This window comes from Cetorhinus maximus, chromosome 22 (genome assembly GCF_964194155.1).
Source record: "Cetorhinus maximus chromosome 22, sCetMax3.hap1.1, whole genome shotgun sequence".
Taxonomy (NCBI): domain Eukaryota; kingdom Metazoa; phylum Chordata; class Chondrichthyes; order Lamniformes; family Cetorhinidae; genus Cetorhinus; species Cetorhinus maximus.
In genome coordinates, this window is record NC_135900.1 from 4,391,612 (window position 1) to 4,416,580 (window position 24,969).

The 24,969-nt window shown below is 44.2% G+C and overlaps 2 protein-coding genes across 2 annotated transcripts; both read right to left on the minus strand.

Moving 5' to 3' along the window:
- Positions 1–1,096: 1,096 nt before the first annotated feature.
- Positions 1,097–4,087, minus strand: LOC144696806 (transcription factor Spi-C-like). The gene is made up of 4 exons (XM_078568553.1): positions 4,024–4,087; positions 2,507–2,619; positions 1,532–1,646; positions 1,097–1,425 (listed from the first exon to the last, which is right to left on the minus strand). The coding sequence occupies exons 1-4, from the start codon at positions 4,085–4,087 to the stop codon at positions 1,097–1,099; spliced, it is 621 nt and encodes a 206-aa protein (XP_078424679.1).
- Positions 4,088–11,237: 7,150 nt separating this feature from the next.
- LOC144696337 (transcription factor Spi-C-like) lies at positions 11,238–15,734 on the minus strand. Its single transcript, XM_078567552.1, has 3 exons — positions 15,643–15,734; positions 12,414–12,525; positions 11,238–11,816 (listed from the first exon to the last, which is right to left on the minus strand). Exons 1-3 carry the CDS (start codon positions 15,724–15,726, stop codon positions 11,422–11,424), a joined length of 591 nt encoding a protein of 196 aa, XP_078423678.1. The 5' UTR covers positions 15,727–15,734; the 3' UTR covers positions 11,238–11,421.
- Between the last annotated feature and the right edge of the window lie 9,235 nt (positions 15,735–24,969).

A 24,969-nucleotide genomic window follows, 5' to 3' on the forward strand; every position in this document is an offset into this window, starting at 1 on the left:
CAAACTAGTGGCTTTTTAAACTTATTCTTTAATGAGATGTGGGCATCACTTGTTGCCCATCCCTAATCACCCTTGAACCAAGTGGCTTGCTAGGTCATTTCAAAGGGCAGTTAAGAGCCAACTACATTGCTGTGGGTCTGGAGTCACATGTAGGCCAGACCAGCAGATTTCCTTCTCTAAAGGTGAACCTGATGGGTTTTTAATGACAATTTCATGATCACATCACTGGGACTAGCTTTTCAAGTCCAGATTTTATTAATTGGATTTAAATTCCACCAGCTGCCATGGTGGGATTTGAACCCCATGTTCTCAGGACATTAATCTGGGCCTCTGGGTTACAAGTTTGGTGACATTATTCCTTCACCACCATCTCCCCCATTGCTTGGATCTTCTACACCCACCTGAGAGGACAGAGAGAGCATTGATTTTATATCTCATCCAATGCATGGCACCTCTGACAGGGCAGCACTCTATCCTGCTTCCTTGTTCTTGTTCCCTACCTTTGTATCTTCCTATTCTTCAAATATTTATCCAATTTTCCTTTAGTTTCTTGCTGTGATAAAGCATTTCACACTCAGCAACCCTCCCTGTGAAGCTATTTCTTCTAACTTTCTACACACACTCTCTCAGCGTTGACCCAACCCAAGGAAATAGATTTTCCCTATTTACCCAATTAAAACACTTGATTATCTTTATAGTTACAGTTCTTTTTAAGCATCTTTAACATGGTTAAACATCTCAAAATGTTTTACGGGAACACAAAGAGATATTAGGACAGATAACCAAAAGAAATAGGTATTAAGCAGTGCCTTAAAGGAGGAGAGAGAGATGGAGAGGATTAGGGAGGGAATCCCAGAGCTTAGGGCCAAGCTGGCTGAAGGCACAGCCACCAGTGGTGGTGTGATTGCAGTCAGAAATGCACAAGAGTTCAGAATTGGAAGGGCGTAGAGAGGTCCCGCCATCCAGGAGAGTCGTAGAGCTGGAGCAGAACTTGCATTTATATAACGCCTTACAACATTGGAAAAGTAGCAGTGTAATTTGGGAGGCTACTGGGTGTACTGATGCCCTGAGATGAGTGAGCCCCTCACAAAAGAGCTCAATTGGTCAAGGGGTAATTGAAGGATCTCCTGCTGCCTCCCTGTAGCCTGTTGATGACCTGCTGGTTGAACTGGTAAGTCAGCTTCCGCTTCACCTTGGTGATCTCGCCTGTGCGGGAATAATTCCTCAAAGCTCGAGCCATCTTCTGGTAGGTCATAGTCTTCCTGTTGCCTTTCCTTCTGCCCCAGATCTCGGCCAGTTTTTCCTTATTTTGGGAAGAGAACTGGAAAAGGCCTACGGACGGTTGAATCCACCAAATGCAGTGCCTCATCCCCGGATCTTCTAACATCTCAAAGAGAAACTGGAAGAGCCTTACCTTCCGCTTCCCTGCAAAATAAAAGCGCAAGGAAAGCAGAGGTGAGTTCAGGATTTGATGGACATATCCAGCCATGTGCTGATGCCTGTGTTGTGGTTTTGATAGGAAAATCCTTACTCTTGTCATTGTTGAAACCTCTGATCATGTAGTCAGGAGGCGAAGTGGGACGGAAGTCTGGCAGCGGAGAGTAACAGGGGCAGCACCCACAGTCAGTGCTGACTGAGTGCCCACACTGGAATTACAATAGATAATAATAGTGATTTAACCACTACATTCACCTAATGGCGAATTAATAATAATAATAATAATAATAACCACATAAAGGATTTCATCCAAGGCAGATTCAAACTGTAACTAGATCATAGCTGGATGTCCCAGTGTTTCACAGCCAATAAGGTACTTTTTGTTTTAAGTGAAAATCACTGTTGTAATATCAATCTTGCTCAGTGTGTAGTGCTCTTGCCCCTGAGGAAGGAAACTTGTGGCTTCAAACGCTCAGTCCAGAGACTCAAACACATGATCAAGGCTGACACTTTGGTGCAGTACTGAGAGAGTGCTGCACTGTCAGAGGTGCTGTCTTTTGGACGAGGCATTAAATTAAGGCACTCTGCTCTTCAGTTAGGTGGAAATGATCCAATGACCCCCACTTTGAAGAGGACCAGGGGTGCTCTCCCCAGTGTCCTGGTCAATATTTATCCCTCAACCAACATGACGAAAACAAATGATTTGGTCACCATCACATTACTGCTTGTGTGAGCTTGCTGTGCGCAAATTGACTACCACATTTCATAACAACAGTGACTGCGCTTCAGAAAAGTATTTCATTGGCTGTAAAGCACTTTGAGGTGGCTTGAGTTCATGAACGATGCTATACAAATGGAAGTTTTTTTCTCTCTCTCTTTCACTTATGCCTCACTTTCCCTCTTTCTATCGCTCCCCCCTCTGGCTCTTGCTCTATCTTTCTCTCTGACTCTCTCTTTGTCTTACTCTTTCTCTGGTCCACCTCTTTTCCAAGTTGAAGTTCTAACTAGTCTTTCTCGTGTCTCGTATTCCTGACCCCCCGGACTTGGCCTGTTTTATCAAGTCTCTTACTGGATTGAAGGTGTAACGCTGCGATGGAAGGTAGATTTCTTGATAGGCGAGGTTCCTGTTTGGGTTGGAGCTGGGCTGCCAGCCTTCTGGGGAAACTCCATACGCACAGGCTCCTAAAGGGCGGAGAAATAATTAGCTAAAAAGATGAAATGTTTTGATTTCACTTGCACCCTCTCTTTTAAAAGCTCCTCCTCCTTCAGGTACCTTGCCCCGAGAGAGCATTGGCAACCATGGACCTCCACTGGATTGGTCCATGCTTATCCTTGACAAAGCACCACAGGGGTTTGCCATTGCCTTCTGCAGTGCGGCTGACCAGGAAACTCTCCCACTCTTACCAACTGCCATCAGGCATATTGGAAGGATGTGTAGGTTGATACCTGAATCTTTGGCCACATTATAAACACACCTTCCATGGCCATCAGGTCCTGGGGTGGTACTTGAACCCAGAGCTTCTGGCTCAGAGATAGAGGCACTACCCACTGTGCCTCAAGACCTCTGTCTTTGCATATCAGCATGGAGAATTCATGGACTCTGTACAATAGTTGTTTGTGATAAAATATTCCACATTCTTCCTAACCCCTGTGTCATTTATTTCCTCTTGTGAGAGCTCAGTGTTATTGGGGGATGGGAGACGGTGTTGGTCACTGACATTGTCAATTTGTTGACTTTCAAATAGAAAGTGCCAGTAATCCATGCATTTACTGCACATGTCAAAGATCACAGGTCAGCAACTAAACGGAGGGACTTTCCACTGACAACATTTAATTATAGCGACATAATGTTACTGAACTGCTTCTTTTCCCATTCAGGTGTGTGTGAGGAGGATGAGAAGATATAAGTAGTTGGTGTGTGTGTATATTGGCATGAGACGGTATGAAAGTGGGGTTGAGGTTACAATCAGATCAGCCATGATCTTATTGGATGGTGGAGCAGGCTCGAGGGACCGAGTGCCTACACTTGCTCCTAATTTGTATGTTCATATGAATGTCAATATGTTTGTGTGTTCGAATGAGTGTGAAAGTAAGTGCGAGTGAAAAGGTGTGTGCATCGGTGTTTGTGAGTGTGTGTCTGAGTGTGTATGTATGTGTGCCTGTATGTTACAGAGGATGAGTGTGTCTGTATGTGTGAGAGAGAGTGTCTGTTTGTGAATGGCTGTGTAAGTGTATGTGTGTCTGTGTGTGAGATAGTGTGCGTGTCTCATTGTGTGTGCAAGTGTCTGTGAGTATGTGTCTGAGCGTGAATGTGTGTGTGTGTGTGATAGTGTGTGTGTGGGAGTGTCTGAGTGTGAATGTGTGTGTCAGTGTATTGAGATTGTATGTGAGTGTGAATGTGTGTGTGTCTCAGTGTGAATGTGAGTGTGAATGTGTGTGTGTGAATGTGAGTGTGATTGTGTGTGTGTGTCAGTGTATTGAGATTGTATGTGAGTCAGTATGTGTGTGTAAGTGAGAATGCATTTGTGAGACTGTGGAAGAGAAATAATTGCAGGTTAACCATCTCTCCATGGTTTTCGCACTCACCTGACAATGAACTCGTCTCTTTCTCAAACACAAACGCATGTTGCTGCTCATCCAGAAACTCCATTATCACTTCCAGATCCTCCACAACTGGGTTCTAGGGGGAATTAAATAAAAATGAAACTGTCCCTTGGGTCACCTGGTGAGGATCAGATCAGACATTTTATATGGAAAAGGGTAAACAGATCTTACCATAATTTAAAGGCAGAGACTTTATGCAATCAGCATTCAGAAGTGGGTCTGTCTCTAAGACACAAACATAATCCTTGCATTAAAAGCAACTATGGCACAGCTTCCCATAATCACCTACTTTATATAAAATTTGCACAGATCAGCGGACATACAAAAAAAAAATGCATTTATGTAGCGCCTTTCAAATCTCAGGACATCGCAGAGCCTTTTACGATCAATGAAGTAGTTTGAAGTGGAGTCACTGTTGTAACGTAGCGAATGCTGCAGCAAATTTGTGGATGGCATGATCCCACAAACAACAGTGAGGCAAATGATCAGGTCATCCGTTTTAGTCATATTAGTTGAGGGATAAATATTGGCGAGGACACTGGAGTGAACTCTCTTGCTCTTCTTTGAAATAGTGGCTGTCCACCTGAGAGACCATGCCTTGATTCAAGTTCATATCCAAAACATGCCATCTCAGATAGTGCATTGCTCCCTTAGTACTGCTCTGGTAATGCCCTCATGGATTCTGAGCTGAAGTCTCTCGAATAGGATGTATATAATATATTTATATAAAAACATCAATATATATAGATAGACACAGGCACAGTCATACATTTACACGCACACATCGGTAAATACACATGGACATAATCACACATACAGACACACACACATGTTTATACATTGACAGGTACACAGACATACACATAGAACACATAATTACATACACACAGAGTGACAAATACATCCATACATGCCCACTCGCCATCCTGACTTGGAAATATATCGCCGTTCCTTCACTGTCACTGGGTCAAAATCCTGGAATTCCCTCTCTATCTGCACTGTGGGTGTACCTACACCACATGGACTGCAGCGGTTCAAGAAGGCAGCTCACCACCACCTTCTCAAAGGCAATTAGGGACAGGCAATAAATGCTGGCCCAGACAGCGACACCCACATCCTATGAATGAATTAAAAGACATGTACCCACACATAAATACACACACATTTAAACACACATACACACATAAATGCACATATACGCAGGTAAACGCACTCAAACATGACAGACACAAATCTGAACGCGAATATTCACACTCGCACTCATAAATATACAAACACCTACAGACACACAAACCTATATATACAATCCATGCTCATGTGCAGGTACTCACACACAAACAGATGGTTAAGAAGCTGCTTGCTATTTCATTCACTCTCAACGATAGAGAAATTCGGTTTATGCTCCTTTGACAGGCGAGTGTGCATTGAACACTGGGGTTTTTTTTATCTGATGAACTATTTAATTTCTCTATCCTGGACTTTCACTGTGAGATCGATGAGAAAAATTCATCAAGTCGACAAACGGACGCTAAAGGGAAGAAACGCAACGTCCTGAACCGAGATCACTTTGCAGCCTCTCTACAGCACCGAGCTGAGGATTTATTAATTAGCAGCAATGTTAGGAACTAAACGAGTAACTTCTCTCTCCCACCTCTGAATGTAGCTCTGCATTAAAGTCTGAAGGAGTTCTAGTACTTTACTGTGTCCTCTGTAAATGTGTCCCTTCATGTGAGACCCTAACGGTGCCCGGACTCCTGTTTATAACCAGTACCCAGGCCAGCCCATCAATGCAAGCCCCTCCTCGGAAGGTACAACCTTACCGTGTATTTATAGAGTGCGGTGGCGGGCTCGACACTGCTGGCAAATCGACTGCGGGGAAATCCATTTAAACACTCGGTGACCCCAGGTCAAACAGTCTCAGATTGTCCCCATCCACGTTACAGAATCTACCTGTGTTAATGACACTTTCCAGGCGCAGCATCTCTCTGCTCAACGCCAAAGTTTGCAGCTGTTACCGAATGTTTGGGGCGCTTCTCACCCAACAGCATCATTTTAAAATTAAGACACTGACCTGTAAAAAAGCAGCATCGAGAACTGACCCAGTAGGAGCTGGAGAGGCAGCCAGATGTTAGGGGTACAGGTAGCCATTCTTTCATGGGATGTGGGTGTCACTGGCAAGACCAGCATTTGTTGCCCATCCCTAATTGCCCTTGAACTGAGTGGCTTGCTGGGGTATTTCAAAGGGCAGTTAAGAATCAACAGATTGCTGTGGGGGTCTGGAGTCACATGTAGGTAAAGACAGCAGATTTCCTTCCCTAAAGGGCATTAGTGATCCAGATGGGTTTTTATAACAATCCACAATAGTTTTGTGTTCACCGTTATTGAGACTAGCTTTATATTCCAGATTTTATTCATTGAATTTAAATTCCACCATCTGCTGTGGTGGGATTTGAACCCATGCGCCCAGAGGATTAGCCTGGGCCTCTGGATAACTAGTCCAGTGACATTACCACCATACCACCATCTCCCCCAAGTGTCAGGGGTAGATGTGGGGGGACAGGTAGATGTAGGAGATTGGTAAATGTGGGGAACAGGTAGGTGTGGGGAACAGGTAGATGTGGGGGATTGGTAAGTGTGGGGAACAGGTAGGTGTGGGGAATAGGTAAGTGTGGGGAACAGGTAAATGTGGGGAACAGGCAGATGTGATTGAGGTGACCAGATGTTCCAGAATTCAGAACATTGTTGCAGAGACGAATTTTTCACTCTGAAGGTTCGCTACTTGGAAAGATGTGATTCCCTGAAGAGCCCCAAATCAGTTCCACTCTCAACTCAAAGTTCCCTCTGTCACCCTCGTTTCTCCTCCTAAGCTTAAGGAGAATTTTGACCCCCCATCTCTTTCCCTTTCCTCTTCCTGGCAAACCCCTGGGTCTAAAGCAGGGGGTAAAGAGGGAAACTGGAATTTCTGTCTTTCATGCGGATGTTAATTTTTAGATATCCCATTCTAATATATTTGGCCTATTGGGTCTCCAGTGGATTATGTTTACTGCTGCGTGGATTTCTGATCAAAGAGATATGAGCTGTCTGTACGCAGGCTGTAAATACAGCTCCGGTTAATCAGGACATGTCAGATTATTGGATCCTCTGGGTTCTGGTTAGAGACAGGTGTCATTGTGATCGCAGGCAGGATTTATTTTTAAAAGTGCACTGTAATTGTATCACTTGATAACTCTTCCCACTTGATGGTTCTTTTATTCCATGAAATAACGTTTTGATAATTGGCATCGAAATTTGGTTAGTTTCCCACAACCCTGTACAAGGCGCTATCTGAAAAAGCAGTGGAAGCAAATTCAATAATAACTTCCAAAAGAAATTGTATAAACATTTGAAATAAACAAATAAAACAAAATGCAGGGCTGTGGGGAAAGAGCAGGGGAGTGATTCTAATTGGATAGCTCTTTCTAAGAGTCAGCAAAGACCAGATGGGCTGAATGGCCTCCTCCCCTGTTGTATGATGCAATGAATACATACCAATTTTATAACCGGTTGATAGCATACGGCAAAACTAAAATAGAGTTAAAAGACTAATTTTAGCCTCCCTCCTTAGACCATGCTTCCCAAATTTTTTCCTCATGTGACCCCGTTTTAATGCCTCAGACTTCATGTGACCAGATGAGGGGTCTTTTAGCTTTGGTGGGTGGGTTGGGGGTTTAGCACCTGAAGTGGGGGTGGTGGGCAGTGTGGTGGGGAGAAGTACAGCTTGGTGGGAATTGTTTAAGCTTTGGAGTTTTTAAAAAGTGTATCAAACACCTAGGTTTTCACAGGCATTTTATTTTTGCAGCAGCAGCAATCAGGCCTCAAAGGTCTGTCCATTGGGCCATGCCCAACATGAGAGGAAAAAAAACAAGGGTTTAAAGGTTCCTGACAGCCGTTAGCATTCGCTCCCAGCCCCACAACAGCCATTGCTGCCTCAGAGTTTGTGACCCCAAAATCTCATCTCATGACCCCAATGGGGGTCACAACCCACAGTTTGGGAGCCCTGCCTAAAGAGATTTCCAGCCAAGCACACTCACGTAGAACTACCTTTGTTTGTTCATTCATGGGATGTGGGCATCGCTGGCTAGGCCGGCATTTATTGCCCATCCCTAATTGCCCTTGTTCAGAGGGCATTTAAGAGTCAACCACGTTGCTGTGGGTCTGGAGTCACATGTAGGCCAGACCAGGTAAGGTTGGCAGATTTCCTTCCCTAAAGGACAATAGTGAACCAGATGGATTTTTTTTACCACAATCGGCAATGGTTTCATGGTCATCATCAGTCTTTTAATTCCAGATTTTTATTGAATTCAAATTTCTCCATCTGCTGTTACTCTGAGTCTCTAGGTTGCTAGTCCAGCGACAATCCCACCGCCTCCCCTCTAAATGTATAAACGTAATCAACATTTCAAATTTGTAGCTGTACAGTTCACAGAATTTTAGCAATTAACATAGATTACAACTCATATTGCCTTTTCTATGTCATGTTCCATATTTAAAACTCGTGTGTATTTAGTGGGGTTTCTGTATCAGATTTCCTAAAATGAAGAATATTTGCATACACCCCATAACATGTTATATAATTTAGTTATATTGTTACAAATACACTTCCAGTGGCAAACATGTTGGCAACCAGAGGGCACAGGTTGAAAACAATTAGCAAAAGAACCAGAGGTGATTTGAGGAAACACGTTTTTTATGCAGCCAGTTGTGTGATCTGGAAGGCAATGCCTGAAAGGGCAGTGGAAGCAGATTCGATAGGAACTTTGGAAAGAGAATTGGATAAAAACTTGAGGCAGAAATATTTGCAGGGCTTTCAGGAAAAGAGTGAGGGAGTGGGATGAACTTGATGACTCTTTCAAAGAGCTGGCACATGCAGGATGGGCCAAATGGCCACCTCTGTGCTGTGGCATTCCCTATGGTCCACAAGTACTCCCATCCTCAATGATGGGGGAGCACAGCACGTCAGTGCAAAAGATAAGGCTGAAGTAGTTGCAACAATCTGCAGCCAGAAGTGGCAAATGAATGACCCATTTTGGCCTCCTCCGGAGGTCCCCAGCATCACAGATGCCAGTCTTTAGCCAATCTGATTCACTCCATGTAAAATCAAGAAATGGCTGAAGGCACTGGATACTACAAAGGATATGGGCCCTGACAATATTCCAGCAATAGTACTGAAGACTTGTGCTCCAGAACATGCTACGCCCTTAGCCAAGCTGTTCCAGTAGAGTTACATTACTGGCACCTATGTGGCAATGTGGAAAATTGCCCAGATATGCCCTGTACACAAAAAGCAGGACAAATCCAACCTGGCCAATAACTGCCCCACCAAGCTACTCTCAACTATCAGTAAAGTGATTGAAGGGGTCATCAACGGTGCTATCAAGCAGCACTCGCTTAGAAATAACCTGCTCACTGACGCCCAGTTTGGGTTCCTCCAGGATCACTCAGTTCCTGACCTTATTATAACCTTGGTTCAAACATGGACAAAAGAGCTGAACTCCAGAAGTGAGGTGAGAGTGACTGCCCTTGACACAAGGCAGCATTTGACCGAGTGTGGCATCAAAGAGCCCTGGCAAAACTGGAGTCAATGGGAATCAGGGGGAAAACTCTCACTGGTTGGAGTCATACCTAGCACAAAAGGAGGTTGTTGTGGTTGTTGGAGGTTGATCACCTCAGTTCCAGGACATCACTGCAGGAGTTCCTCAGGGTAGTGCCCTCAGCCCAACCATTTTCAGCTGCTTCATCAATGACCTTCCCTCCATCATAAAGTCATGAAGTGGGGGTATTCTCTGATGATTGCTCAATGTTCAGCATCATTCGCAACTCCTCAGATACTGAAGCAGTTCATGTCCAAATGCAGCAAGACCTGGACAATATCCAGGCTTCGACTGACAAATGGCAAGTAACATTCGCACCACACAAGTGTCAGGCAATGACAATCACAACAAGAGAAGATCTAACCATCGCCCCTGGACAGTCAATGGGGGACTCAGCATTACCCTCGCTGAGTCCCCCACTATCAACATCCTGGGGATTACCATTGACCAGAAACTGAACTGGACTAGCCATATAAATACTGTGGCTACAAGAGCAAGTCTGAGTCTAGGAATCCTGCGACGAGTAACTCACCTCCCAACTCCCCAAAGCCTGTCCACCAACTACAAGGCACAAGTCAGGAGTGTGATGGAATACTCCCCTCTTGCCTGGATGAGTGCAGCTCCCACAACACTCAAGAAGGTTGACACCATCCGGGACAAAGTAATCTGCTTGAATGGCACCCCATCCACAAACATTCACACCCTCCACCACCAACGAACAGTAGCAGCAGTGTGTACCATCGACAAGATACGTTGCGGGAACTCACTTAGACAGCACCTTCCAAACCCACGACCACTGCCATTTAGAAGGACAAGGGCAGCAGACACATGGGAACACCACCACCTGGAAGTTCCCCTCCAAGCCACTCAACATCCTGACTTGGAAATATATCGCCGTTCCTTCAATGTCATTGGGTCAAAATCCTGGAACTCCCTCCCTAACAGCACTGTGGGTGTACCTACACCACATGGACTGCAGCGGTTCAAGAAGGCAGCTCACCACCACCTTCTCAAGGGCAATTAGGGTGGGCAATAAATGCTGGCCCAGCCAGCAACACTCACATCCTATGAATGAATAATAATGAAGAAAATGTCAGTCTGGGGGTATCAGTCAGAGTCTGCTGATTAATACCCTCTAATCATTACTTTCTTTCTCTCTCCATCTTTCTGAATCTGTATCTCTCCATTACTCTCTGTCTCTATTTTTCCCATGTTTATGCTTCCTATATCTCATCAGGTCGGATGAAAGGTTATTGACCTGAAATATTAAATCTTCCTCTCTCCAGAGATCCAGCTGCTGGATTTGCAGCAGTTTCTGTTTTTATTTCAGAATTCCAGCGTCTGCAATATTTTATATTTGTCTCCCAAAACCTGACACTATTAGTCTCGGTTTCTCTCTTTCCCCTTGCATCTCTATGAATCTCGCAATAGGTTTGACGCCTAAAATCTTGCTCTAGTGACCCACCTCTCTCCCCTCTGACACTGGCTGAGTGTGTGATCAACTGCCTGTGCAGATGTCCCGCTGCATAACCCCGCTTAATATGAACCAGTCGATACACAGACTATACAAAAGAAGGAACTTTTATTCTAATACGTTTAGTACATGACCCTAGACTGGGCTGAAACATGACACACACTGGCTTAAAGAGTAAAGGATATTTACAGGATTTAAAATGTTGAGTTCTTTCAAGTGCAGTTTGTCTGCAATATTTTATTATAAAGAACTTGAGTTAGCTTAAACCGGGATTGTTCATATGCAATTTTCATGTAAAAGTTCATTGTAGTTGTAGCTGAAATGCCAGTGATCACAGCCATGGTGCTCATGGTCACTGTGTGGATTGTGAGAGCTTGGGCCATTTCCAAGTCTCTGCAGGACTTGGGCATCGAACTGGTAGGTTAACTTTCTGCGGACTTTCACAATCTCTCCTGTCCGGCTGTAGTTCCTGAGAGCTCGGGCCATTTTCTGATAGGTCATGGTTTTCCGATTGCCCTTCCTCCTGCCCCACATCTCCGCCACTTTCTCCTTGTTCTTGGAGATGAACTGGAAGACGCCGCTCTTCCTGTCCACCCACTGGATGCAGTCGGACATCTGGGAATCATGGAGAGATTCGCTCAGGAACTCGTAAAGGCGCAGCCTCTTCCTGCCTGCAATGGAGACCAGCGTTAGCACGTACAACAAAATGGGAGGCTCTGCTGTAGAGGCTATTGAACAAAGTGGGGAGATGGAGGGTAGAAGAAGAGAGAGGACGAACACTTATTGGTATTAAATTGCTCTTTATGCTGCTCAACACCAGCGTTAACCATCAAAATAAAAGCAAAATACTGCGGATGCTGGAAATCTGAAATGAAAACAGGAAATGCTGGAAAAACTCAGCAGGTCTGGCAGCATCTGCAGAGAGAGAAAAACAAAGTTTCCGCACGGACTCGAAACGTTAACTCTGTTTCTCTCTCCACTGATGCTGCCAGACCTGCTGAGTTTTTCCAGCATTTTCTATTTTTATAGCAGAGCTAACCAGTTGCTTAATGCTTGTGCTCCTATCTGGATTGAGGAGCTGAATGGCTCTCTGTGCTTAACACTGATGTTAAATAATTGTGGATTTGTTTATTCCGGTGCTGTAACTTGATTAGCAGGAACAGCACCCACGGGAAAATCTATCCAAGTAATTTTGCTGGGAAGGAAGTGGGGTTAGTGGGGGGAGGTGGGAAGTGAGTGCTAAGATAAATGGAAGTGAAAAGACAAACCTTTTCCTTGCCTTGGGACGAATAAATCTTGAATGTGGTTGTCTGGAAAATAGCTGGGGTTCTGGGACCCATTCTCATACATGAACTTGTTGCTGTCGAGGTTAAAATCCATCTGGAGATATAAAAGTTGAGATCTTGTTCGAATCACGAGGTTAAACAAAATTCCCCTTTCTCACATGGTTGTGGCTTTACTTGGACAATGAGTATTGAAAGGAGAAGTTCTTTGTCAGCTGATTCTGAAACATGCTTAACATTAAATATTGCTTTCTGAACATCTTAAATACATTGGAATCTGACCTACAAAATGGTAAATAATACAGAATTTCCACTACCTTAAGCACTCAGCCTCTGTTCAAAGACAGCAGCCAATTTGGAACACACAAACTGCAATGAGACAAATATCACATCATCTGTCTCCTTTTCTTAGGGATGCTTGTTGAGAGATTAATGTGGACCCAGGACAACAAGGAGACTTACCCTGCTCTCCTTTGAGAACAGACTCGAGGGGCCAAATGGCCTACTCTTGCCCTTGATGAGAAGGTAAAAGGGCTGCAGTTTATCATCATTTTTGATGACACTGTAAAGTCCCACTGTCATAAAATTTTTCATCATGGGAAAATGGCACCTCCAACAGTGAAGTACATAGTGTAGAAATTATTGTGGGTAGTATTGGTAAAGAATGTGCTTTTTGTAAAACCATTTAAAATTACTGAGGAAAAGGGAGAAGGTTTGATAAAGACTCTGTATCTGAAACCTTAACTCAATTCTTCTCTCCACAGATACTGACTGACCTGCTGAGTGTTTCCAGTATTGTCTTATGTTTAAAGTAAATGGACTGTATCTGTACTAAAACAGGGAACACTGGAATGTCACATTGTTTGCTATTATTGTCACAATTATTTCTAGCTTCTTTGTTGGGCTGTCAATTATGTCATTTTAGCTTGTAATTACTGTAGTCTAGTTTTTTATTTAGTGGGGAGGGGGGTGGTTTAAGAAAGACTCACATTACTATAGTGCCCAATCACAACGTTCAGAAATGATCCGAAGCCTTTCACAAATATTGGAGTACTTTGTTATCCAAGCAAGCTTAACAGCCATCTGGTGCACAGCATGATCCCACAGCCATACGATGAATGGCAAGTTTGTTTGCTTGCAATGTATTTGTTGGAGGAGATACTTTGGTCAATTCATTTCTTCTTCAAGTGCCAAGGAATCTTGGACACCCGCCTGAACCATTGGAACAGGCAGACATATACGTTTATACATTTACGTAGGTTCTCCAGTACAGAAACAGGCCTTGTGACTCAACTAGTGCTTATGCTTCATGTGAGCCTCCTCCTATCCCCTTTTCATCTAACCCCATCATCATAATCTTCTATTCCTTTCTCCCTCAGGTGTTTGCCTGCCTTTCCCTTAAATGCATCCAAGTTATTTGCTTCAACTATTCATTATGGTAGCGAGTTCCACATTCTCACCACTTTCTGGGTAAAGGAGTTTTTCCTGAATTCCGTACTGGATTTATTAGCGACTTTCTTATATTAATGACCCCTGGTTTTGGTCTCTCCCCACAAGTGGGAACATTTTCTCTATGGCTGGAATTTTACCGCTCCTGCCGCAGTGGAGATGGGACTGTAAAATGCAGTGAACCATTCTAAACTCCATTGACTTCAGCGGGACCCGTAAAATCCCACTACCATAAAATTCCACCCTATATCTACCCTATCAGATGCCTTCATAATCTTAAAGACCTTTATCAGGCCACCCTTCAGTCTTCTCTTTTCTGGAAAAAATGAGCTCTAGCCTGTTCGAAGTTTCCTGATAAATATATCCTCTCAGTTCTATTATCGTCCTTGTTAACCTTTATTGGCATCTTCCCCAGTGTCTCTCTGTCCTTTTTGAATCTCAGTGTGAAGGAGGAAGATTTTTGACAATGCAACACTAACATACTTACATACCCTAAGTGGTCAGTGTGATAACACAGCAACTACTGGCCAGCGACATGGGCTATAGATTAGATTTCACCAAGGTAAACCCAGTTTACACTGTTTGGCTCCTATCTCCCTGTCATATTGTGGCGTAGATATGCACGTGAGTGGACCCATCTCCACAAAGTTAGAAAGGTAAAATGCATTGAAGGTATAGAGGGAGGTAAAGTCCTTACCCTCTAAACAGGTACATTTACAAAATGCCCATCAGTTTCAATGAACAGGTTTGACAATGAACATGATTTACACTCCACTTGCTGAGACCATTCACTCCACCCCCAAGGGGAGTTTCACTCTGTTTGGCTCCAGAGCCAAGCACTGGGCAGAGAGCCTAGAATCACAGAATTGGTTCAGTACAGAAGGAGGCCATTCAGCCCATCGTGCCTGCACTGGCTGTCTGAATGAGCAATTCACTTAGTGTCACTCTCTCACCTTCTCCCCATAACCCTGCACATTCTTCCTTTTCAGATAACTGAATACCTCAATTGACCCTGCCTCCATTGCACTCTCAGGCAGTACATTCCACAATTTAACAACTTGCTATGTGAAAAAGTATTTTCTTGTGCCACTTTTGCTTTTTTTTTACCAATTACTTTCAGTCTGTGCCCTCTCATTCTCGATTCTTTCATGAGCAGGAACAGTTTCTCCCCATCTACTCTGTCCAGACCCATGACTGTGAACACCTCTATCAAATCACCTCTCAACCATCACTTCTCCAAGGAAAACAGTCCCAACTTCTCTAATCTAGTTACTCTTACCCGCATTCCCAGTTACTGCTTAATCACAATCCTCCTACTCAATGATTCCTTTACAGAATCAGAAGAATACTGGCCAGAAGGAGGCCATTCAGCTCATCATGGTCTGTGCTGGCATTTCCCAAGAGGTATCCAATTAATCCCATTCATCTGTTCTTTTCCCAGAACCCTGCAATCCTCTTCTCCCCACCCTCTTCCCACCCCCCCCACCCCTTCAAAGTATTTATCCAATTCTCTCCACAGATACTGACTGACCTGCTGAGTGTTTCCAGTATTGTCTAATGTTTAAAATAGACATAATTATCCAATTCCCTTTTGAAAGTTATTATTAAAGCCGCTCCCACCAAACAGCGCGTCCCAGATCACAACTCGCTGCTTTAAAAAAAATATCCCTCATCTTTACTTTAATGAGAAATTAACAATTAGTGATCACCGGTCCATCCCATCACTGACACGTTTGTCCCTTAATGCCCAGTTTTTTGAACTTACAGTGTCCTGCAAATGTTGGGACTGGACATCCAGAGCGCAGTGGGGAGCTTGGCTGGCCTCCTGGTAATGCTGGAAGCTGTACATCGAGAGTGAGGGACCTTTAAAGAAGGGCATAGGATTACCCAAAGGCAAAGAGGCGAATAAACTCTCAGTAATTGACGCTGAGTGTAGCGGAGCGGAGTAAGATACTTGCTTGGCAGATACTGGAGACTCGGATCCTGTCTAATCTGGGTGGCGGGGTGCTGATGCTGCTGATGGTGTATTACTTCAAATGCATCATTAAACAGGGGGGTGTAGTTATCTTGCATGCAGCAGCTCTGGGAAAAAAAAAGTCATTCAAAGTAATTTACACTCACACGACACTGTCAAAACTTTAGCAATTATACAGTTTAATTTTCAGAATCTAGCCGTCTAAACGGTGCAAAAACACATGTAAGGTTCGGATATGGGCTTACCATGCTTAATATACAATAACGGGGGTGACCTGTAAAATATGAAACGAAATGATTAACTGGACTATTCCATTCACAGCAAGAGTTTCCCCAGCAGGAAAGATCAGACAGTTTTACACCTGGTCCATGTTGGACTGGAACAAGGGGATTTGGAGCATGGTTTTCACACGGGTGGAGTGAGGGTTGTTTTTGAACCAGCCTCAGGTGTGACCTTACCTGGCTAACTTCCCAAACACTGAGCTGCGCTGACTTCAGGCATTTTAAATAAACTTTGCTCCGTGGAAGCGTGCCTTACGTCAGCCTGTCATTTGATCCCCTTCGCCCAGTGCTACACATCCATTCGCTTCAATATGATCCGAATGTCGACGAGGAATCAAGAAAACAAAAAAAAAATAATCTAGGACGGTCCTTAAATACTTTTAACTAGTGGTAGGGAATTTTTTTTCTCTCTGGTGGTTACTTCCTCCTCTCTGTGGAAATGGTGAGTTTTAATCATGTACCGCAAAGCCGGGGTCACTTATACAAGTCATTCTCTTTTATTGAGTCAAAGAAAATTCCTTCTCCCCAGAATACCAAGCACAAGTTTCACCTTCTCCTGGCCCATCCTGGACCTATCAGGACTGAACAATCAGCAGCTCCATTTCAACTCATATCTCAGGACCTCAAACAGTCATAATCACTGGAATGGGTCAGCATGTCAGTGGGTACAGAAACAGGAAGAAAGTGCAGGTGAATGTGTGGCTGGGGAAAATGCTGCAGGAGTGAAGGCTTTGCATCGTTGGGGCATGGGGATTAGCTTTGGGGCGGAAGGGGCCTAGTACAAGTTGGACTGGCCGCCCCTCAGCAGAGCCGGGACCAATATCCTCACTGGGATTGCCACAGAAGGCTGTGAAGGCCAGGTCATTGAGTGTATTTAAGATTGAGATAGATAGGTTCTTGATTGGTAAGGGGATCAAAGGTTACGGGGAGAAGGCGGGAGAATGGGGTTGAGAAACTTATCAGCCATGATTGAATGGCGGAGCAGACTCGATGGGCCAAATGGCCTAATTTCTACGCCTATGGTCTTATGGGATGTCGTCAAGTGTTGTTCAGGAGGGTTTAATCTAATTTGACAGGAGTGAGGGAATGGGGGGATAGCTGCAGAGAGCAGGAAGGTGAAACAAGGGGCATAGACTACTATGAGGGGCAAACAGCAACAGAAAAATAATTTCTTTTCTGGGGCTGAATTTTATGGCCCTGTCACGATGGAGGCGGGGCTATAAGATGCGGCGAGCCATTCAAAAGTCCATTGGCTTTGGCGGGACTGTAAAATCCCACCGTGTTAAATTCTGCCCTTGCATTTGTATAGCACCTTTTGCAACCTCAGGACGCCCCAATGTGCTTTCCAGCCAATGAAGCACTTCTGAAGTGTAGTTACTATTCTAATGTCAGAGAAAGTAGAAAAACATAGCAGAAGCAGGAATTACATGAAGAAAGAAAGCAAAGTTGACTAGTGTGGTGTGGGAATGCACGTGTTAACATGAAGAGTGTTACAGATAACACCAACACTACAGGTGCAAGTTGCCAGAGTTATGATTTAGTGGCTATTAATGGAGACCTGGTTTAAACAAGGACAGGAATGGGAATTAAATATTCCTGGCCACAATGTATTGAGCAGGGATAGGAAAGGGTCGGAATGGATTGAGAATAATATTCAACAACTGAGTCTATTTGGTTAGAGTTAAGGAACAATTACATTGCTGGCTTTTTACTCCTCCAGGTACTATGCTGTCAGAGGGCATTGGTAACCATTTGATTGGTCTATGATTATGCTTGGCAAAGTACTGCAGTGGGTTGCTGTTGCCTCCTGCAGTACAGCTAACCAGGAAACTCTCCCACTCTCACCCGCAGGCATATTGGAAGCATTTACAGACTGATAATCAACCTGTTTGGCCATGTTAGGAACAAACCTTCTATGGTCATCAAGTTCTGAAGTGGGTCTTGAACCTAGAGCTTCTGACCCTGTGGCAGGCACACTACCCACTGCGCCACATGACATCCTCAGCTTTTCACTACAAAATTTAAATAGTGAGAAGGAAATAGAGGAACAAACCTGGAGCAAACCTATCGGCAAATTAGAGTGGAAAGGTTAAAATAACAGCGTGGTAAGTGTAGGGGACTTCAGTTACCCAAACAGAGACTGAGGACAGGTGTGGGTGTAAAGAATTTCTAAAATGTGTACAGGAGAAATTTCCAACAAGGAAGGAATCAACAATTTGCATTTATATAGTGCCTTAAACATAACAAAATGTCCCAAAGTGCTGAACAGGAGTGTTAGCAAGCAAAATTTGACACCAAACCACACAAGGAGATTGTAGGGCAGTTAACAGAATGCTTGGCCAAAGAGGAAGGTTTTTAAAGAGCATCTTAAAGGAGAAAAAGGGAGGCAGAGGGGTTTAGGGAGGAAATTCTAGACCTGAGGGTCCAGGCAAATTAAGACATGGCTTTCAATGGTAGAGTGATTAAGACCTGGGATGCTCAAGAGGCCTAAATGAGAGGAGTGCAGAGTTCTTGGGGATGTGGGGCTGAAGGAGATAAGGGACAAAGAGGGTGAGGCCATGAAGGGACTTTAAAACAAGGATGAAAATTTTAAAAGTGAAGCTGCTTGTCTGGGAGCCAGTGTAGGTCAGCGAGGATTGGGACAATGGCTGAACAAGACTTGCTGTGAGTTTGGGTAGAGACAGACAGATAGAGAGGCAGAGATGACCTCAAGACTATGGCAGTTAGAAAGTGCGAGGCTGGCCAGGCACACATTAGAATTGACAGAGTTTGGTGATATCATGGAGATGGAAGTAGTTGTCTTCATCATGGCATGGATATTTTGTTGGTAGCTCATTTAGGTGCCAAATATGGCAGAAAGATGACTTTGTCCGGTTACACCTTAGACATAATAAATAGAGGCATGGAATACTAAAGCAAGGAAGATAAAGGGCCGAATCTTCTGGTCGGCGTGCAGGGGCGGGCCCGACACACTGATGCATAAAATGACGCGCAATGATGTCGGGTGTGCGTCCTGACGTCATCTTGGTATTTCATTCGGTGAGCGTGCGCCAGATGCGGCTGAGTGCTCGCCGAAATGTCAATGGCCTATTAAGGCCATTAAGAAAGTAATTAAACTAGTTAAGGACATTGCCCGTCCAACGTTGAGGTTGGCGGGCAGCCGATAAACCGAAACGGCCTTTGTGTTTTTCAGGAAACCTCATCCACGGGCGGGATGAGGTTTCCTGAAGCTTTTATAAAGCAATGAAATGAATTTCCCCACCTTTACAAACATGTCCCAACTCGTGACACTGTCACATGAGGGGACATGTTTGAATGAACTTTTACATCATTTATTGAAGTTTTTTTATTGTCTGTTCAATCTCCCTGAGGCAGCTCCGTGCCTCATGGAGATTGCTGCGCTCTTTAAGAGTGCAGGCCCTGACTCTCCTTCCTCCCCCCTCCAGCACAGGTAGCGCTGAGCACTACCGGCCGTGCATGACGCTGGGTGGGCCTTAATTGGCCCGCCCGCATAAAATGGCGGCGTGCAGCCAATCGCGGGCGGCGATCAGCTCCGTGTCCGCTTCTGCCCACTCCCGCCCAGCCCACCTGCTGTAAGTAAAATCCTGGCCATGGTGAACATCAATGTTGGGAAAGCCACCGGAGACCATTGTCAAAAACATCATTAATTCTCAGTTAAAGAATCATGGGTTAAAAAGGGAGAGATAACCTGGATTAGTTATGGCAAATCTCGTCTGGCTAAGCTCTTGGATGAAGTAAGGATTAATGAAGGTAGTGCAGTAGATGTTGTATTTAGGGACTTTCAAAAGGCATTTGATAAAGTACTACATAATGGAGCTTTTCATAAAATAGAAGCATTAAGATTAAAGAGACAGTAGTGATTTAGCCTGGAGGTTGGCTAAGGGATAGGAGACAGTGAGCAATGGAGAATAGGTTTTTTTCCTGACCTAGCTGTGGGGTTAAATTGGATAGCCCTTTCAAACTCCTGGCTCAAAGACGATAGGCTGAATGGCCTCCTTCTGTGATATAAGATTATATGACACCAACTTTATTTTCAAGTTGCTAAATTTTTTACATTCTTTCACATGTTATGGGCATCGTTGGCTTGGCCAGCATTTATTTCCTATCCCTATTCGCCCTTGAGAAGGTGGTGGTGAGCTGCCTTCTTGAACTGCTACAGTCCATGTGGTGTAGGTACACCCACTGTGCTGTTAGGGAGGATGTTCCAGGATTTTGACCCAGCGACAGCGAAGGAATAATGATATATTTCCAAGTCAGGATGGTGTGTAACTTGGAGGGGAACTTGCAGGTGATTGTGTTCCCATGCATCTATTGCCCTTGTTCTTCTAGATGGTAGAGGTCATGGGTTTAGAAGGTGCTGTCAAAGGAGCCTTGGTGAGTTGCTTCAGTGCATCTTGTAGATGGTACACACTGCTGCCAATGTTCGTTGGTGGCGGAAGAGGTAGATGGGATGCCAATCAAGCTAGCTGCTTTGCCTTGGACGGTATCAAGCTTCTTGAGTATTGTGGAAGCTGCACTCATCCAGGCAAGTGGGGAGTATTCCATCATACTCCTGACTTGTGCCTTGTAGATGGTGGACAGGCTTTGGGGAGTCAGGAGGTGAGTTACTCGCTGCAGAATTCCCAGCCTCTGACCTGCTCTTGTAGCCACAGTATTTATATGGCTAGTCCAGTTCAGCTTCTGGTCAATGGTAACCCCCAGAATGTTGATCGTGGGCGATTCAGCGATGGTGATGCCATTGAACATCAAGGGGCGATGGTTAGACTCTCTCTTGTTGGAGATGGTCATTGCCTGGCACTTCTGTGGCATGAATGTTACTTGCCACTTGTCAGCCCAAGCCTGGATATTGTCCACATCTTGCTGCATATGGACACGGACTGCTTCAGTATCTGAGGAGTCGCGAACTGTACAATCATCAGTGAACATCCCTACTTCTGACATTATGATGGAGGGAAGGTCATTGATGAAGTAGCTGAAGATGGTTGGGCCGAGGATACACCCTGAGGAACTCCTGCAGTAATGTCCTGGGACTGATATGATTGACCTTAGACAACTATAACCATCTTCCTTTGTACTGGGTAAGATCCCAACCAGCAGAGTTCTCCCCTTGATTCTCATTGACTCCAGTTTTGCTAGGGTTCCTTGATGCCACACTCAGTCAAATGCTGCCTTAATGTCAAGGGCAGTCATTCGCACCTAACCTCTTGAGTTCAGCTCTTTGTCCATGTTTTGACCAAAGTTGTAATGAGGTCAGGACTGAGCATCAATGAATGGGGTTATTGCTGCTTAATAGCACTGTTGATGACCCCTTCCATTACTTTGCTGATGATCAAGAGTAGACTGGTGGAGTGGTAATTGGTCGGGTTGGATTTGACCTGCTTTTTGTCGGCAGGACATACCTGGGCAATTTTCCACATTGCCAGGTAGATGCCAGTATTGTAACTTCTCAAGAACAGTTTGGCAGAAGTCTTCAGTACTATTGCTGGAATATTGTCAGGGCCCATAGCCTTCACATTTTTTTTTATTAGTTTATGGGATGTGGGTGTCGCTGGCTAGTCAAGCATTTATTACCCATCCCTAATTGCCCTTGTTCAGAAGGCACTTAAGAGTCAACCACATTGCTGTGGGCCTGGAGTCACATGTAGGCCAGACAGGTAAGGAGAGCAGATTTCCTTTCCTAAAGGGCATTAGTGAACCAGATGGGTTTTTACAACAATCAATAATGGTTCCATGGTCATCATTAGACTTTTTAATTCCAGATTTTTATTGAATTCAAATTCCATCATCTGCCATGGTGGGATTCAAACCCCGGTCCCCCAGAGCATTCCCCTGGGTCTCTGGATCACTAGTCCAGCGATATTACCGCTACGCCATCGCCTCCCCTTGATCTCACATGGTGTGAATCAATTGGCTAAAGATTGGCACCTGTGATGCTGGCGACCTATGGAGGAGTTCGAGATGGATCATTCGCCTGGTACTTCTAGATGAAGATTGTTGTAAATGTTTCAGCCTTCTCTTTGCACTGATGTGCTGGGCTCCTCCATCATTGAGGATGGAGATATTTGTGGAGCCTCCTCCTCCTGTTAGTTGTTTAAATGTCCACCACCATTCATGACTGGACTGCAGAATCTAAATCTGATCCATTGTTTGTGGAATCGCTTAGCTCTGTCTATTACTTGCTGCTCCCGCTGTTTGGCATGCAAGTAGTCCTGTGTTCTAGCTTCACCAAGTTGACACCTCATTTTTAGGTATGCCTGGTTTTACTCCTGGCATGCCCTCCTGCACTCTTCATTGAACCAGGGTTGATCCCCTGGCTTGATGGTAATGGTAGAGTGGGGGATATGCCTGGCCATGAGGTTACAGATTCAGATCAGATACAATTCTGCTGCTGCTGATGGCCCATAGCGCCTCATGGATTCCCAGATTTGAGCTGCCAAATCTGTTCAAAATCTATCCCATCTAACACGGTGTTAGTCTCACACAACACGATGGAGGGTGTCTCCAATGTGACTGTGGGACTTTGTCTCCACAAGGACTGTGTGGTGCCCTCCCCCCCCAACAAACACAGTCATTATAAAATAATGCAGAGATGACTCTAGTTCTTAATCCAAATATGTTTATTTACAGAACTTTATAACATCTCAGAGCTTACAGGATTTTGTGCACACATGTGGTCTCTGCCTGGAGCCTCAGTCTTTCTGAAACATTCTCAAATTTCTTAACTCTCTAGCTCCACCCACAAGCTTAAGCAATAAAGTAAAGTCACTTGGATCAGTAAACAGAATAACATAATCAAACACAGATCAATCAAACCATTGAACACTACAGCTGGATGTGCCATTTTTCAGGTGACACGATAAACTGATGCTCGATCTGCCCTCTTAGGTTGCATGTAAAAGATCTCATGGCACGATTTGAAAAATAGATGGGGAATGCGTCCTGGCTCCCTGGCCAACATTTATCCCTCAACCAATATCTAAAATAGATTATTTGGTCATTATCTAATTGCTGTTTGTCAGAGCTTGCTGTGCACAAATTGGTTGCTGCATTTCCTACAAAAGTGACTTTACTTCAAACTACTTCATCCACTGTAAAACACTTTGGGATGTCCTGAGGTTGTAAAAAGCACTATTGAAATGCAAGATCTTTTTTTCCCTAACATTCCTGTCTCAACTTCTTATGGAAGCTTCCAGTGTGTACATGGTTTATTGCATTTATCTACTTAACAGTAACTAGACCACATAAGTCAGTCTATATGAAGTGGTTCTTATAATTGACTAATTCAGCAGATCGTAACTCAAGTGGTTTAGGACATACAAACCATAACTTCCTTAGGGGTATTCTGTTATAAAGTCTACCTATTTTTGGTGAGACTTATGCTCAGAAAGTTATCAGGGCTCCAAGGTTTAGATTATGAGGAGAGATTAACCAGGCTTGTGTTCCCTGCAATATTTGTTTAAGCTTTTAAAAAGGTTTGATAGAGTGGATGGAGAGAAAGGTTTTCCACTGGTGGGGGAGTCTGGGACAGGGGGTCATAACCTTAAAATGAGAGTCAGGTCATCGAATAGAGAAGTTAGAAAACACTTCTCCATAAAAAAAGGACGGTAGAAGTGTGGAACTGTCTCCCATAAAAAGCAGCAGGTTCTTGCTCAATTAAACATTTTAAACCTGAGTCTAATAGATTTTTACTAGCCAAGGATAATTTAGAATATGGAGTCAAGGTTGTGGATGCAGCTGAAATGCAGATCAGACATGATCCCATTGAATGGTGGAAGAGATTTGAGGGGCTGAATGGCCTGCTCCTGCTCTTATATTCTTATGTATGCACTCTAGTATGACAGAACTAGAAAGTCATTCAATCCAGAGGCCATGCAAGCCTACTCTGAGGTCTTCCTCATCGCTAAATATCTTGTGACCCTACAATGAAAGAACATGGGGTTTTTTTCTGGATTGATTAGAGAAAGGATATGAAATTGCTAACTTCCAGAAATGTATTTATAGAATATATGACTTTCAGAGATAAAATATTCAAAGGATAACACTCCAAAAACAATAGAGTTGTGTGCTAGGACATTGGAGTGTTGATGAGCTGTCTCCCCATTAACTCTGGCTGGGCTTCCCTTGTTAAAGTGCAGCATTGATGCACCTCCTAACTAGTGGGCTTTCCTATCTTGTTTACTCCAATTATCAGCGAGTTTAGAAGGTCGAATGTTGATCTAATTAAGGTCTTTTAAATTGTCCATCTATCAGTCCTGAGCAGAACACCTCATAGGATACATTGGCCTTAGAAAGCGATGCAGCACATATTGACTAGAATATTATCGAGGACTTTAGAGAATGAAATTATGAGGACAGGTTGCACAAAGGTGGCTTATAATCCCTTGAGTTTAGGAAATTGAGGGGTGAGCTGCTCAAGGTGATTAAGATGTTAAAAGGATTTGATAGGTACAGTAGATGCAGTGGAATTATTTCATTCCTCTGCTGGGGAAATCCAGGAAAAACCCTAAAATTATAGCGAGGCCTGAATTATCTTTCCATACAATCTGGAACACACTCCCCCCAAAAAAGCTGTGGGTGCTGGGGGTGGGGGGGCGCAATTGAAATTTAAGAGCGAGATTGTTGGGTATGCAAGGGCATCAAGGGAAAGAGATCTTGTGGTGCAGTGGGTAGCGTTCCTGCTTCTGAGCCTGAAGCTCTGGGTTCAAGCCCCACTCTAGGACTTGATGGCCAAGGAAGGTGCATTTGTAAAGCAGCCAAACAGGTTGAGTATCAACTTGTAAATCCTTCCAACACATGCTAATGGCTGGTGGGTAAG